The sequence below is a fragment of the Ciona robusta genome, chromosome 1, assembly GCF_009617815.1.
Source record: "Ciona robusta chromosome 1, ASM961781v2".
Classification (NCBI taxonomy): domain Eukaryota; kingdom Metazoa; phylum Chordata; class Ascidiacea; order Phlebobranchia; family Cionidae; genus Ciona; species Ciona robusta.
Genome location: NC_143235.1, coordinates 11712641 through 11728102, shown reverse-complemented (window position 1 = coordinate 11728102; position 15462 = coordinate 11712641). Strand labels below are relative to the sequence as shown.

The 15462-nt window shown below is 33.6% G+C and overlaps 1 protein-coding gene and 5 long non-coding RNA genes across 10 annotated transcripts; all 6 read right to left on the bottom strand.

Annotated features, from left to right (window-relative positions):
• Positions 1-61: 61 nt before the first annotated feature.
• On the bottom strand, positions 62-1508 carry LOC149743238 (uncharacterized). 3 transcript variants are annotated; one of them, XM_089890575.1, is made up of 6 exons: positions 1348-1508; positions 1140-1258; positions 1012-1087; positions 736-804; positions 522-599; positions 62-259 (listed from the first exon to the last, which is right to left on the bottom strand). In XM_089890575.1, the coding sequence occupies exons 2-6, from the start codon at positions 1242-1244 to the stop codon at positions 171-173; spliced, it is 417 nt and encodes a 138-aa protein (XP_089746701.1). In that variant the 5' UTR covers positions 1245-1258; positions 1348-1508; the 3' UTR covers positions 62-170. The 3 variants fall into 3 exon arrangements, with proteins under 3 accessions (XP_089746701.1, XP_089746694.1, XP_089746709.1); XM_089890568.1 differs by having other exon boundaries at positions 1140-1269; positions 1348-1506; XM_089890583.1 differs by lacking the exon at positions 1348-1508 and having other exon boundaries at positions 1140-1341.
• Positions 1509-1871: 363 nt separating this feature from the next.
• LOC149743237 (uncharacterized) lies at positions 1872-2975 on the bottom strand. The gene is made up of 3 exons (XR_016386273.1): positions 2728-2975; positions 2203-2246; positions 1872-2049 (listed from the first exon to the last, which is right to left on the bottom strand). It is a non-coding gene; the product is annotated as an uncharacterized LOC149743237 (long non-coding RNA).
• Positions 2976-3313: 338 nt separating this feature from the next.
• On the bottom strand, positions 3314-8695 carry LOC149743236 (uncharacterized). 3 transcript variants are annotated; one of them, XR_016386268.1, is made up of 10 exons: positions 8019-8695; positions 7634-7686; positions 7267-7318; positions 6717-7201; positions 6368-6411; positions 5384-6022; positions 4857-4900; positions 4044-4703; positions 3525-3568; positions 3314-3372 (listed from the first exon to the last, which is right to left on the bottom strand). It is a non-coding gene; the product is annotated as an uncharacterized LOC149743236 (long non-coding RNA). The 3 variants fall into 3 exon arrangements; XR_016386269.1 differs by lacking the exons at positions 4857-4900; positions 5384-6022; positions 7267-7318; positions 7634-7686; positions 8019-8695 and having other exon boundaries at positions 6717-6962; XR_016386272.1 differs by lacking the exons at positions 6368-6411; positions 6717-7201; positions 7267-7318; positions 7634-7686; positions 8019-8695 and having other exon boundaries at positions 5384-5564.
• Positions 8696-9012: 317 nt separating this feature from the next.
• LOC149743235 (uncharacterized) lies at positions 9013-10923 on the bottom strand. The gene is made up of 3 exons (XR_016387372.1): positions 10023-10923; positions 9599-9645; positions 9013-9382 (listed from the first exon to the last, which is right to left on the bottom strand). It is a non-coding gene; the product is annotated as an uncharacterized LOC149743235 (long non-coding RNA).
• Positions 10924-11373: 450 nt separating this feature from the next.
• LOC149743234 (uncharacterized) lies at positions 11374-12979 on the bottom strand. Its single transcript, XR_016384584.1, has 4 exons — positions 12756-12979; positions 12328-12368; positions 11746-11799; positions 11374-11679 (listed from the first exon to the last, which is right to left on the bottom strand). It is a non-coding gene; the product is annotated as an uncharacterized LOC149743234 (long non-coding RNA).
• Positions 12980-13147: 168 nt separating this feature from the next.
• Positions 13148-14648, bottom strand: LOC149743233 (uncharacterized). Its single transcript, XR_016384585.1, has 4 exons — positions 14506-14648; positions 13827-13870; positions 13386-13439; positions 13148-13321 (listed from the first exon to the last, which is right to left on the bottom strand). It is a non-coding gene; the product is annotated as an uncharacterized LOC149743233 (long non-coding RNA).
• Between the last annotated feature and the right edge of the window lie 814 nt (positions 14649-15462).

Here is a 15462-nt window from a genome sequence, read left to right as displayed (position 1 = left end):
AAAAGAGAACAAAAATGTGTCTACCTTACCCCGCCCTATTATATCTCAAAATAAACCAATATACTATTTATACGACGTTTATTTAATCCATTCCCTACAACAAGACAAGCACGGAGGCGAATATTAACCGCACGATTTCAAAATTACTGTTTTAAGTAAACTCTTTGGAGTTACATTTCGTCATGTTTAGTTTCCTCTAGTTTCATTTCATCTTCAATCTTCTTAGTGAACAACTCCGCTTCTTCGAACGTCATGTTCCCTATTTAATAATCAAGGCAACCAAAATTAACACCTTCCAAATTGTCTAATAACATTTTAGTACTCTAGGGTAAGATGGGATATTGTTAGTACCCAAGTACTAAAATTTTAAATTGTGTTCTAAATGTTTTTAGCAAGAGTCGCGGAGCTACAGTTATATGATGCGGTAAACATTCTTTGTTCACTTCAAAATAGAACAAAAACAGCGAATGAAAAAACGTGTCCCATCTCACCCCATACTATGTTTAGTCTATTTTTCTCACCATACAGTTCCTTGTGGTTGTCAATGTAATATTTTACATGCTCATGTAATTTGCTGACGTCTTTCGCGAGAAAACGTTCTAAAATATAAGCGTTAATCTCAGATTAAAAGCAAACCGAAAAATCGTCTGAAAGAACATGTTTTCTTAAAACGCCTTATAGGTAAAATATTTTTATTGTATCGAGTCCATTAAAAAGGTTTGTATATACCCTTACCTTTAGCTTTTTTGTCAGACTCGATTTGTTCGGGAGTTCTTTTTGTCCGAAACGACGTTGGTATAATTTCTATTAAACAGGTAAAGTACTTTCATTTTTTTCCGTTCACTTTAAATATGCACAAGATGTTGTTAAAATATTCTTTATATTGTAAATTCACCAACTAGTATTCTTATATTGTATAGTACAAAGCATGCACAGCAGCACTGGTTGGCCGTAACATGAGAAATTGGTGACCAAAAACCCCTAAAAAACAAAAGTTTTTCAAGATCTTACTAAAGGTATCTGGATGAAGGCCCGGAATTTGTTTGTGAATTTCTTTAATTCTTTCTGCATCTTTTTCTGTTATTCTCTGAAAACACAGCAAATAGTAAATCAAGTTAATCTATTCAAAACTATCTTACCGGCGGTAGACCTGGTTTTTCTTCGGGCGGTGACTGTACTTCTCCTGCCATACAAACCCATGCCGAAAACAGGAAAGTGACAAAAACTAAGACGGTGAATCTCATTTTTATAATTGACTCTGAACAGACCCTTTGTCAAATTTAAATCAAGTGAAAAAACTGTACAGTTAATAAACACAGGAGAAAATGTCTTTACATTCTTTAGTACCTGTAAGTTTTGAGTATATAACTTATACAAGGGGACTATCGACTTGACCAGCAACTTCAGTCTGATGTAAACAGTCAAAATAAATCGTTTGAGTTCAGTAACTCCTTGGCAAAACTGGCTATAACACGTGTAAGGCGATGATACTGCCACAACTACCTTGATAAAATAACAAACCGTGTAGGCCTGCACTGTTTTTCTAGCAGATACTTCACACTACAAGCACATCATTGTGAGCTATACAACGATATGGTGCGACTACGAGTTTCTTAACGTTAAGGGGGAACTAGATATTTTTATAATTGGTGTAAGTATAAACAGAAATGCGTAAGTGCATCGACAGACAAATTACATTAAAAAAACCGTCCGTTTTCTCACGAGTTCCATGAACCGTTGTCAGTTGTTTAAAACACGATCTGGCCATTTAGATTGTATGTGCTAAAGGTGTCTCGTCTTCCCCGCCTTACACTACACGACTTTTATTAAAAAAATTTGACCTAAAGTCAATTCCAGTGAATCCAACTATGTATTTTAAAACTTTCTTGTTTTGTTATTTCAATTTGAAAGGATCTTTTTCGTAGTGGTAGCTTTAAAAACTGAATTTTGAATGTTCATTAGTAACCAAATGAAAGAGAATTACAACCACATTTCTTTCAAGGACTTATTCAAGTAACTGTTCCAACAGAACTTCAATTTGGTCGTTGTCTGTGAAAATATAATGCTGGTTAAAAAAAGTGTGCTTTGACAGGTGTAGTATAATTGAACAACATATGTATTTCATATAAATTATTAGCTATTAGGTAACGAAAAGTAATAAAAAAAATATTAAATATTTTCATCGTAATAAATTAACATCACCTTCTGCTTTCATTCTGTTTTCATTCACCCTTTTTCCGTCCCAACTAAAAATAAAAACAAAAATTTAATTTAATTTCTTAAAAAATTGTAACCTGTTTGCCCATACTTAAAAAAAACGTTCTTAAATGTGGTAAAAATGTATCAATTTAACATATAGTTGGGTGGGGAAGACGGAACACCTTTAGCACATAATATCCAACTATCCTGACCGTGTTTTAAATAATTTACAACGGTCTATGGGAGTCGTAAGGATAGATTTCATAATTAATTGGCTAAACTTTGTTTATTGCCAAATGAGACGAGAAAATAGAATGAAAAGGTGTTCTAACTTTTCGCATCCCACTGTAATATGCATAAAATGTTAAAATTGCATTCTGTTTGTCCTGTAAACTAAACTGGGATTGTGGAGGGAGATTGCAGTGTAAACTTGGCCTTTAGTGGTTGGTAAACTATGTGTTGGCTGATGTTATCGATTTTTAATTAAACTTATGAACATTCCTAAAACATATTTTGTCTTTTACATACTTAGATCGGGTGGGCTGCTTTTGTACTAGATTTCGCCTCATTTTTCGTGTCGGTGTCGGTGTCGGTTTTGGTCTCCAAACCCAAAAGCCACTCACTAGCTCAAAGGGAAAGCTCAAAGCTATCAGCAGTGTGATATGCAAACCTAATTTCATCATAATGAAAGGATCTGAAATTATTTTTTTTTAACTTTAACTAAACGAAACTTCGTCAAACATTATAAGTTTTTAACGTTTCTCAGCTAATCTATGGCGTTATAACTGCTGGTAGCTAGTTGACTGCGTTATAATGAAGGCTTTACTTAGTTAAGAAGGCGGAAGAATGCCGCTAACACCAAGCAGTCTCATGACATCCTCAAGAGATTGATCCTGTTCTTGATAAATGTTGGTTAATTTCTGAAAGGATAAATGGCGTGTGGGGAGTCTGAGATACTGAAAGAATATAGTTGACGGAAACTGTAATCCAGTACACGAATCTATAGTTTAACTTTAGTTTATTGTTTCAACAAATTTATTTTTGTGGTGGTTGCATTTTAAAATGATTTTTTGAACGTTGATTAGTAACCAAATGAAAGAGAATTACAACCACATTTCTTTCAAGGACTTTATTCAAGTAACTGTTCCAACAGAACTTCAATTTGGTCGTTGTCTGTGAAAATATAATGCTGGTTAAAAACGTGTGCTTTGACAGGTGTAGTGTAATTGAACAACATATGTATTTCATATAAATTATTAGCTATTAGGTAACGAAAAGTAATAAAAAAAATATTAAATATTTTCATCGTAATAAATTAACATCACCTTCTGCTTTCATTCTGTTTCCATTTACCCTTTTTCCGTCCCAACTAAAAATAAAAACAAAAATTTAATTTAATTTCTTAAAAAAGTGTAACTTGTTTGCCCATACTTAAAAAAACGTTCTTAAATGTGGTAAAAATGTATCAATTTAACATATAGTTGGGTGGGGAAGACGGAACACCTTTAGCGCATAATATCCAACTATCCTGACCGTGTTTTAAATAATTTACAACGGTCTATGGGAGTCGTAGATTTCATAATTAATTGGCTAAACTTTGTTTATTGCCAAATGAGACGAGAAAATAGAATGAAAAGGTGTCCTAACTTTTCGCACCCTACTATAATATGCATAAAATGTTAAAGTTGCATTCTGTTTGTCCTGTAAACTAAACTGGGATTGTGGAGGGAGATTGCAGTGTAAACTTGGCCTTTAGTGGTTGGTAAACTATGTGTTGGCTGATGTTATCGATTTTTTAATTAAACTTATGAACATTCCTAAAGCATATTTTGTCTTTTACATACTTAAATCGGGGAGGCTGCTTTTTTACTAGATTTCGCCTCATTTTTAACGTTTGTACTATCGGTGTCGGTGTCGGTGTCGGTTTTGGTCTCCAAACCCAAAAGCCACTCACTAGCTCAAAGGGAAAGCTCAATGCTATCAGCAGTGTGATATGCAAACCTAATTTCATCATAATGAAAGGATCTGAAATTATTTTTTTTTAATTTTAACTAAACGAAACTTCGTCAAACATTATAAGTTTTTAACGTTTCTCAGCTAATCTATGGCGTTATAACTGCTGGTAGCTAGTTAACTGCGTTATAATGAAGGCTTTACTTAGTTAAGAAGGCGGAAGAATGGCGCTAACACCAAGCAGTCTCATGACATCCTCAAGAGATTGATCCTGTTCTTGATAAATGTTGGTTAATTTCTGAAAGGATAAATGGCGTGTGGGGAGTCTGAGATACTGAAAGAATATAGTTGACGGAAACTGTAATCCAGTACACGAATCTATAGTTTAACTTTAGTTTATTGTTTCAACAAATTTATTTTTGTGGTGGTTGCATTTTAAAATGATTTTTTGAACGTTGATTAGTAACCAAATGAAAGAGAATTACAACCACATTTCTTTCAAGGACTTTATTCAAGTAACTGTTCCAACAGAACTTCAATTTGGTCGTTGTCTGTGAAAATATAATGCTGGTTAAAAACGTGTGCTTTGACAGGTGTAGTATAATTGAACAACATATGTATTTCATATAAATTATTAGCTATTAGGTAACGAAAAGTAATAAAAAAAAATATTAAATATTTTCATCGTAATAAATTAACATCACCTTCTGCTTTCATTCTGTTTCCATTTACCCTTTTTCCGTCCCAACTAAAAATAAAAACAAAAATTTAATTTAATTTCTTAAAAAATTGTAACCTGTTTGCCCATACTTAAAAAAAACGTTCTTAAATGTGGTAAAAATGTATCAATTCAACATATAGTTGGGTGGGAAAGACGGAACACCTTTAGCACATAATATCCAACTATCCTGACCGTGTTTTAAATTATTTACAACGGTCCATGGGAGTCGTAAGGATAGATTTCATAATTAATTGTCTAAACTTTGTTTATTGCCAAATGAGACGAGAAAATAGAATGAAAAGGTGTCCTAACTTTTCGCACCCTACTATAATATGCATAAAATGTTAAAATTGAATTCTGTTTGTCCTGTAAACTAAACTGGGATTGTGGAGGGAGATTGTAGTGTAAACTTGGCCTTTAGTGGTTGGTAAACTATGTGTTGGCTGATGTTATCGAATTTTTTAATTAAACTTATGAACATTGCTAAAACATATTTTGTCTTTTACATACTTAGATCGGGTAGGCTGCTCTTTTACTAGATTTCGCCTCATTTTTCGTGTCGGTGTCGGTTTTGGTCTCCAAACCCAAAAGCCACTCACCAGCTCAAAGGGAAAGCTCAAAGCTATCAGCAGTGTGATATGCAAACCTAATTTCATCATAATGAAAGGATCTGAAATTATTTTTTTTTAACTTTAACTAAACGAAACTTCGTCAAACATTATAAGTTTTTAACGTTTCTCAGCTAATCTATGGCGTTATAACTGCTGGTAGCTAGTTGACTGCGTTATAATGAAGGCTTTACTTAGTTAAGAAGGCGGAAGAATGGCGCTAACACCAAGCAGTCTCATGACATCCTCAAGAGATTGATCCTGTTCTTGATAAATGTTGGTTAATTTCTGAGAGAATAAATGGCGTGCGGGGAGTCTGAGATACTGAAAGAATATAGTTGACGGAAACTGTAATCCAGTACACGAATCTATAGTTTAACTTTAGTTTATTGTTTCAACAAATTTATTTTTGTGGTGGTTGCATTTTAAAATGATTTTTTGAACGTTGATTAGTAACCAAATGAAAGAGAATTACAACCACATTTCTTTCAAGGACTTTATTCAAGTAAGTGTTCTATCAGAACTTCAATTCGGTCGTTGTCTGTGAAAATATAATGCTGGTAAAAAACTTGTGCTTTAAAATGTAGTATAATTGAACAGCATATAGTAGGGTGGGGGAAGATGGGACACCTTTTCAATCTATTTCTCCTCTAATTTGGTAGTAAACAAACATTTAACGATTTTTTTGTAAAACTTTATCCTCACGGCTCCCATAGACCGTCGTTAACTGTGTAAAACCCGATCAGGATATTTAGTTAATATGTGTCAACGGTGTCCCATCTTCCCCACTCTACTATATGTATTTTCTATAAATTTATTACTTTTCGCTATTAGGTAACGGAAAGGTAATAAAAACACAATATTTATTAAACTATATTAACATGACCTTCTTGGTCCATTTTGTTTGCTTCGACGATTTTTACATCCCAACTGAAAATAAAGCATAAATGCAAATTAGCTTTTTAAAAAAATGTAGCTTCTTTGCCTTTACTTCAAAAAATATAATTATCGGGAATAGAACGTAGCAATAATGGAGCCTACTATTTCAACATAATATGCACAAAATGATTGTAAGAAGGTTAAAAATTGCATTCTGTTTGTCCTGTAAACAAAAGTGGGGTTGTGGAGTAAACTTGGCCTTAAGTGGTTGGTAAATGTATGTTGGCTAATTCAATCAATGTTTAAACTAAATTTATAAACCTTTCATAAAAGCATAATTTCTAGCTTTTACTTACAGAAATCGTGAAGTCTGACTTTTTACTGCTGGGTTTCGTGAATAAAATGCCACTTTCGCTAGCGGTGTCGGTTTCGGTTTCGGTGCACAAAATAAAACGCTACTCACTACCTCGAAAGGAAAGCTCAAAGCTAACAATAGCATCATATACAAGCCTACTTTCATCCTATTGAAATGCTCTAAAAACTTAAAAAATTAACTTAAACTTCGTCAGACATTAAGTTTTTAACATTTCTCAGCTAATCTAAGGCGCTTAGGAAGGCGGAAGAATGGCGCTAACACCAAGCAGTCTAATGGCATCTTTAGGAGATTGATCCTGTTCTTGATAAATGTCGGTTAATTTCCGAGAGAATAAATGGCGTGTGGGGAGTCTGAGATACTGAAAGAATACAACTGACGGAAATTGGAATCCAGTACACGAATCTATAGTTTAAATTTAGTTTATTGCCTCAATATTTTTTTCTTTGTTGCAGTACCAAGACAAATCTGAAACAGAGGTATATACAACATATAATTGAAGTAGAATTGTAAGAAAAGTGCTTTCTTATAACCTGGTCTAATCAAGCTTGTCATTCGCCAGGGCTTGTAGGAGTAGCAACTCGTCTGTAAAAGTATTACTGTGACTTAATGGCTAAAATAGTTCTGTCACAATATGATATTGCCTATAACATGACTTAAATTATATGCTGATATGCACAGTGTCCTATATCACGAAAGATTGAAATTAACTTACTTTATCATCGTGTGGCTGGAAAACGACAGTCTTTATAACACAAGGGTTCTGTTTCATACACCCGTGCCAGCTTACGAGTTACCAGGTATGTAACTTTTACGTATGATTATTTTTTTCTTTCTTTTTTTTTCTTTCTTTTATCACGAAAGTAAGTGAGAAAAATAAACGATTAAACAAAGATAAACCTTGCTGCATCTTCACTGGGAATGATTTGACATTGTAAAAGGGATGCAGTTTTCTGAAGGCAGAATGGAACACGAATTAACATGAGAAAACACAACTAATGATATTTATAGAGAGAGCATTATACGTTACATAGTATGGTGGTGACATGGGATATTTTAGCACATAATATCCAAATGTTCGAATCGTGTTTCAAACAATTAACAACCGTCTTTAGGTGTCGTGAGGATACGGTTTTAAAATTCTTTGAATTTCCTTTGTTTACTACTAAATGCGACAAGAAAATAGAATGAAAAGGGTACCATCTTTCCCCACCCTACTATATATATATTAAGTTTATTATAACAACTGCTAGCGTGCAAAAACTGCTTAGAAGTTGTTTCTTACTTTACACCGGGCTGTCGGGATATGAATTTGTTACCGAGACCTAAACCAACACTGACGATCTCCACCGAACAACTAGAAACTAGCAATATCGTAAGATAGAAACTTAACTTTGCCATGATTTTTCTAAATAGAAACAAAATGCCATAACTTTTCAAAATGAAGCATTGTGTATTTTTACCCATTAACCTGTACCGTATAGCCAGCATCCAATTAAGACTATACTAACAATATTTCCTAGTGGTTTTTGCTATTACTTAAAGACAGGATATACTGTGCTTGGATTGTTTAACATTTCACTAGAAAATAAAGATTATTGAGCACGTACGTATAAGTGGTCATATAAGTTCATTTTTATTGAATAGTTGTTGAGCACGTAAGTGGTTATATCGATTTTTTCGTTAAACAGTTGTTCTTGTTGTTTTTTGGGCGACTTTTTCCAAATACCTCGATTCCTAAATTTGGCATTTATTCTTTAATCTCTTTACAGAAATCAAATCAAAATTTAGTACTATAGGGTTAGATGGGACACCTTTAGCACATAATATCCAAATATCCTGATCGTGGTTTAAACAACTGACAACGGTTTATGTTGTGAGATCTAGTCTCATTTAGTAGTAAACAAACGACGTTCATTAGTAATTACAAAACTGTATTTTACGACTCCCATGCTGGCCGCTGTTCATTGTTTAAAACAAGATCAGGATATTTGGACATTATGTGCTAAAATTGTCTTTTTCGCCCACCCTAATATATTATTATCATAACGTTTGTAACCATGCAAGATGCAAATGTAATAACGTCCTTTTAAAGTCAGCATCAAGTTTTGCATTGTGTTCTGCAAAAGCTTCTTACATCAGCACATGTTACATATTACCACCGATATTAGATAAATGAATGTATCTTACTTTATCCTCGCATGAAAAATGGTAGTTGTTATTAGGTTGTTAAATCACGGGTGTTTTTTTAGATACACCTCGTGTCAGCTTACGACTTACCACGAATGTAACTTTATAGGTAATTGTTTTTTTTTTATTTTTTATGTTTCATTATAGCTGAAGATTTAGACAGCTTATTCAAGACCACTGCTGGGTTAAAGCAATTGCCGTAAACTGTCTTCCTCGATGAGAGTTAACCGTCCACAATGGTAGCAGCGACAACGTCCCTTGAACCACAACGTATGGTTAGACGTTTATAGAGGTATGCGCGCCAACCATCAACTGAACGTATATCGGTGCGATGTGACGTCACGGATTATTGTTTTACGAGAAACAGAAACATTTCGTAAGTTTGGTGTATTGTTCAACAGAGTGATCTTAACTACGATCTGTTCTAGTCGAACAAAAACTTCGCCGATCGATCTTCGTCTATAAATGAATATAAAGATAATGTGAAACAATACATACAGAACCACATCTTGAAATCAACCTATATTTGATTTGGAATTTGTAAAGTAACGGCAAGCCCTAATGTCCTGCTATAGTTAAAATGCCCTAAAATGCGTTATAACAAAATAGCAACATCTAATCCAATTCCACCTGTGGATTAATTATCTACATTAAAAAATACGAAAGAAACTCAACCTCTGGTATTCATTGCCATTGTATGTACGTTGTAAGTACTCGACACACTGAAATAAAAAGGGATTACAAAAACGGTTGCAAAGACGCGTCAACAGTAAAATAAAACGTGGTTGAGGAAGACGGGACACCTTTAGCACATAAAGTTTACCCACTCTAATTGTGTGTGTTTTTGAACAAATAACAACAGTCAATGGGAGTCGTAAGAATACGGTTTTACAAATCTTAAATGTTCTTTGTTTACTACCAAATGGGAGTAGAAGATGGAATGCAAAGGTGTCCCATCTTCCCCCATATCACTGTATCATAAATGCGATGATTCATAACATATAGTAAAAAATAGATACGCACAGTCGTATATTGGATGTAAACAACGAAAGAACTTCATTTTGAAAAAAGCGGACATATATATTTCGCTATTTCTTACCTCGCAAATTTATTTGATGTCGGCTGTAGTAACTGACGAGTCGCTTTAGGATCTGGTTTTTCCAGCGTTGGTTTTGGAGTTCGACGACGCCGGCCACCTTGTTTCTTTTTACCCCCTCTTTTCTTTTTACTTTCCGCAAGTTCTACAATTAAGTTAACAGCTACAAACACCACGAAATAGGTTCGAAAACTTGCCATAGCTTTACCTATATAGGAATGATAAGCTGTTTAGGCGCATGTTAACTACAGAATCATAATTAACCTCAGGATTAAGAATTAAAGTTCACAAAGCAATTTTCAAAGTCGTAATCACAAAACCAGTATTTAAACAGTTGGGCTGCATCTTTCCTTGAAAGTTTATTCCTTTACTAGAAATATGGCCTACTAAAGATATATCTATAGCAGGCCGTGCTGTGGTATAGAGGCTCCGCAACTGCTTTTAAATAATTTGATATAGTTTGGTGGGGGAGAGAGTCCCTAATATATCCAAATATCCTATTTGTGTTTTAAACAATTAACAACGGTCTATGGGAGGCGTAATGATACGTTTTATATTTGGTTGAATGTTCTTTGTTTAGTACCAAATAGAACGAGAAAATAGAATAAAAAGTGCCCTATCTCCCCCACCATACTATTACATACTTTCCCCTGTTACCAGTTCTGTCTATATTATAATATATCTTCATACGAAACAGCATATGCAGCACATAATCCTTACGTAAATTGCCAGTAACTTTACACACAGGCCGCAATAAAATTACAAATTCCAAAGAAAAGCAAAATAATCAAACTCTAAAAATGTGTTCTTATTTTTTTTTTGTAAAACCTTTTACATGAGTAAAATATTCCAACACTACCTTGCTTTAACGCCATATGCGTGCATAGCTTTATAGTCTATAGTCTGCAAGTTGTACCCTTCCACATAAGTGAACAGATATGCGCATCAAATCGTGTTAAGGAAATATGTCGGTAATTTTCCAAGAACATCACGGTTTTGTTCTACGACTTGGAATCAATTTTTGATAAGAATATTTTGTAACTGTAAAATGCTGTTCCATTAGCATATTAAATTTATTTTATGGACAATAAATAATTTCACTTATCGTATGTAATTTGAAATTTGTATACACTCAGATTTTTTTATTCCCCATGTAGCCTTCTCATAAAAACACACCCGAAAAACACCCGAATTTGTCGCCTTGGCAAAGTTGTTAAAGCGCTCGACTATTAAAATTCCATCACTGTAAGCGTACGTGTTACTAAGCTAAACACTGGAAAGCAATTTTTCCCTTCTGTCCTATATGAGTGAGGCTCTGTTCAACGACCTCAAATTTAGACTCCATTTTCCCTTTAACCATAGGTTTAATTAAGTTATAGAACGTGTTAAGTGACTTTGTTGTGGCCAGTGTGACTCCATCCTGTCACAACTCATGTCACTCTATAGTTCTTCTAGTTCTTACTAGTTTTACAGCATCGAATCAGACAAACTTTCCGCAGCATCGCAAGAGCTTTTTCCCTTTCGACTATTTTCCGGCCGATTATTGCTTTACCGGCAAAAAATAATTTGTATTATGAACAGCACATTAGTGTTGTAAATTTGGTTTATTATTATTCCAAACGAATTGAATATTATTCCCATTTTGCAGCTCAAGAAGAATCTAAAAAATACGTAAATGCAACATAAATAAAATAGAATTGAATTGAATTGAAAAGTTTATGTTTACCAACTGATCTCTAAGCAGATCTGACTTTCATTAGATCCATTACTCGTTGGATGTCTAAAAAATAACACAACGTTAATATATTTCCAGTTGGGTGAGAGAAGACGGAAAACACCTTTACCACTTAACAAATATCCTAATCGTGTTTTAAACGGTCTGTGGGGAATTGTGATGGTACAGTTTTAAACGGTCATGGGAATTGTGATGGTACAGTTTTAATTCTTTAAACGTTTTTTTTTTGTTTACTACCAAATGGGACATGGAAAATAGAATGTAAAAGTGTTCCATCTTTCCTCATCCTACTTTATGCATAACTTAAGGAGAATATATAGCAAGCCAACGGCAGCAATATGCGGCTATTCGCATTAGGCAAGTAATTAATAATATTTTATCTTTTGCCAAAAAAAGTGAAAATATTTTCCAAATAAAAGAAGTTCTGTTTTGTTAATCTAATCGTCCATTGACTTTAAATGTATTTATGATTTTTTTCTTTCCTAAAATTTCAATGAATTTTACTCGTACAGCGAAGATAATAAAACAATAAATATTAGATGTACTATTTCAACTTATAAACAAATTAAAAACCATCAATTTTCATTTCTTCTTTGTGGATATTGTAGCTTTGGCTAGAAAAGAATTAAAAAAATTAAAATATAGCAAAAAGAAAGAGATAATAGAACGCGCCAATGGCAGGACTATGGTTTACTTTTAGATCCCTACAAAGTGTAGGCCAAAGCCGATTACTGTTAAGTAATAAAAATCGGTGTTATGATATTTATGATATCACCTTGAATCCTATATACTTTGCCGCATATTTTGCGAGGCATTGTCATACCTTACCCTATTACTCTGTATTTTTACATTTCCTACAATTAATGTTTAATTAATAAATACGTTGCTTTGGTTTTAGAATATTACATATCTCATAGACAGTTAACATTGTTGGTTGAGTATCACAACGCATACTACTTCTCTAATACTTGTTTTATACAAATAGTCGTTTCAGTTCTTACCTTTTACCCTGTCGTCTGAAACCACCACCATCTCGGTTACCAGGCGGTCCTACTATCAACTCCACACAGAAGCTAAAAGTTATCAAGAGTACGAAAAACAATTTCAGCTTTTCCATTGTCAAAACGCTAAAAATTACAATCGTTTGGATTTTTCGGTAAGACTTTTAACAAACCTGAATACATTAATATTAAACATGATTTGAACTCAACTGTGAACAAAGAAATTGCCTGCGTTTAAGTTATGCCCAACAGGACTATATAGCATGCGCGTCTGCTCCTAACGATAGGAAATGACAACGATTTTCGTAGAACGTAACCGCTTTGTGTCTCTGTCTATTGTTTTAGCAATATAATAAAATTTTAACTGTAAATCTTTACACAAAAAGCACGGCTACGAAAATAAGTTTTGTTTTTATTAACCTTGTCTGCAAGATCTTTTTATCCATAAATGATATGTGGTAACAGATATATACAGCCACAAAACTAACATTAGTGGTATTGTAACTTTGGTTTATTATTATTCCAACGAAATAAATATTATTCTCTTTTTGCAGCTCAAGAACAATCTGAAAAATAGGGAATTAGAACATAAATAAATGAAAATTAATTAAATCGAAAGTTTATGTTTACCAACTGATCTCTAAGCAGATCTGACTTTCATTAGATCCATTATTCGTTGAATGTCTAGAAAATGACACGAAGTTAGTGTATAGTAGGGTTGGGAAAGATGGGACACTTTTTGATTCTATTTTCTCGTCCTATTTTGCAGTAAACAAAGAAAATTAAGAATGCATGAGAATATAGTAAACCAACGCCAAAATGCGGCTATTCGCATTATATAGGCAAGTAATTGATATATTTTATCTTTTGTAAATAAAGTGAAAACATTTTCCGAATAAAATAAGTTCTGTTTTGTTAATCTAATCGTCCGTTGATTTTTAATTATGTTTATAATTTATTTAGTTCTTGAAATTTTAAACCAATTTTACACGTACAGCGAATGAAGAATATAGATAATAAACAAATAAACATTAAAAATACAATTTTAATTTATAAACATGTTATATAAACCATCAATTTCCATTTCTTCTGTGTCGATATTGTAGGCTCTGTTACTAGAAAAGAATTAATAAATTAAAAATATAGCAAAGAAGGAAAAATAAAACGCCTCTGCAGGGACAGGCCTATATGGTTTATTTTTAGGTCCTTACAAAGTGTATGCCAAAGCCGATTACTGTAAAGTGTTTAAAATCAGTCTTTATGAAATTTGTGATATCACCTTGAAACCTATATATTTTGTCACATGTTTTGCGAGGCATTGTCTTACCCCACCCTATTACTGTGTATTTTCACATTTCCTACAAATACTGTTTATTAAATACGTTGCTTTAGTACAAGAATATTTCATAGAAAGTTAACATTGTTGGTTGGTGTATCGAAATACACAAAGCTTCTCAGGTACTTTTATACAATGAATGAATGTAACTTGCTTAGCCTCGCGTGACCGAAACGCGACAGTCTTAATAACACGAGTGTTTTGTTTCATACACCTTGTACCAGCTTACGCGTTACCATGTATGGTATTTTGCGGGTGATTATTTTTGAGGGGGAATTTTATTATTTTTTTTATAATCTTTAACAATTTAGACAACCTATTAGTGTCTACTGGGTTGGAGAAATTCCCGTTGGGGGTCTTGTCCAAGGACACATATAGACACGACGCCGGACAAAGATTCGTTTTAGTTCTTACCTGCTACCTTGTCGGGTCAGACCCTTACCTAATCCGGGAAAGCCAAATACCAACTCGACAGATGAGCTAAAAGTTATCAAAAGCACGAAAAACAATTTTAACTTTTCCATTGTCAAAACACACTGAAAATTAGAATGTTTTTATTATTCTGTAAAACTTAAACGACATCTAAATACATTAGCGATGCCTATGATTTGAACTCAAATTGTGAACAAAGAAATTGCCTGCGTTTAAGTTATGCTCAATCAACAAGACTAACATGCGCGTCTGCTCATACCAATAGGAAATAACAACGTCATGTCAGGAAACGGCGCTTATGTCCGCCATTACGGAGCCCACAGAGCGTGAATCGCCCAAATGCATGGTCGTTGTTTATTCGGTTTTTGTAAGCGATGCAAAGCTAGAAAAAAAACACTTCTAGCGGTTGTTTCAAGATTTAAAATGTAAGTTCTAATATAAATCTTGTTATATAATATTAAATCCAAGAATTAATTTCTAGTAAATTAGTATTCTAACTGTTTTTCAGAGTAGGCTGCAGTGTGGTTTAACAGGGTACTTTACGTTGGCGATTAATACTAGCAGCAATCAGCTTAGTTTACACAATAGTATATGCTCATACCTACGAATCTACAGAACCAATATATACTATATTTATAATCTAACATGGATGACTATGCAGCTCCAAACTGCTCAAGTACTAGCAGATAAGGTGTTCGCGGTTACCGATTTCATAAACGTAGAAAGGGTGGTTTATTATTATTAATTCAAGGAGAAGACCAAAAATAGTAACTCAGTATTGTTATCCTTAATGTCATTTTAATATTAGGAAAATTTTACAAAAGATACCTTAAGTTTCGTTGCCGGGTATATAGGTGTTAAGTTTGTGAGCCAAAAAGTAAAGGCACGACAATTTACATGCAAAACTGCTGCTAGAAAGCTAGATGCACCGGCTAATGG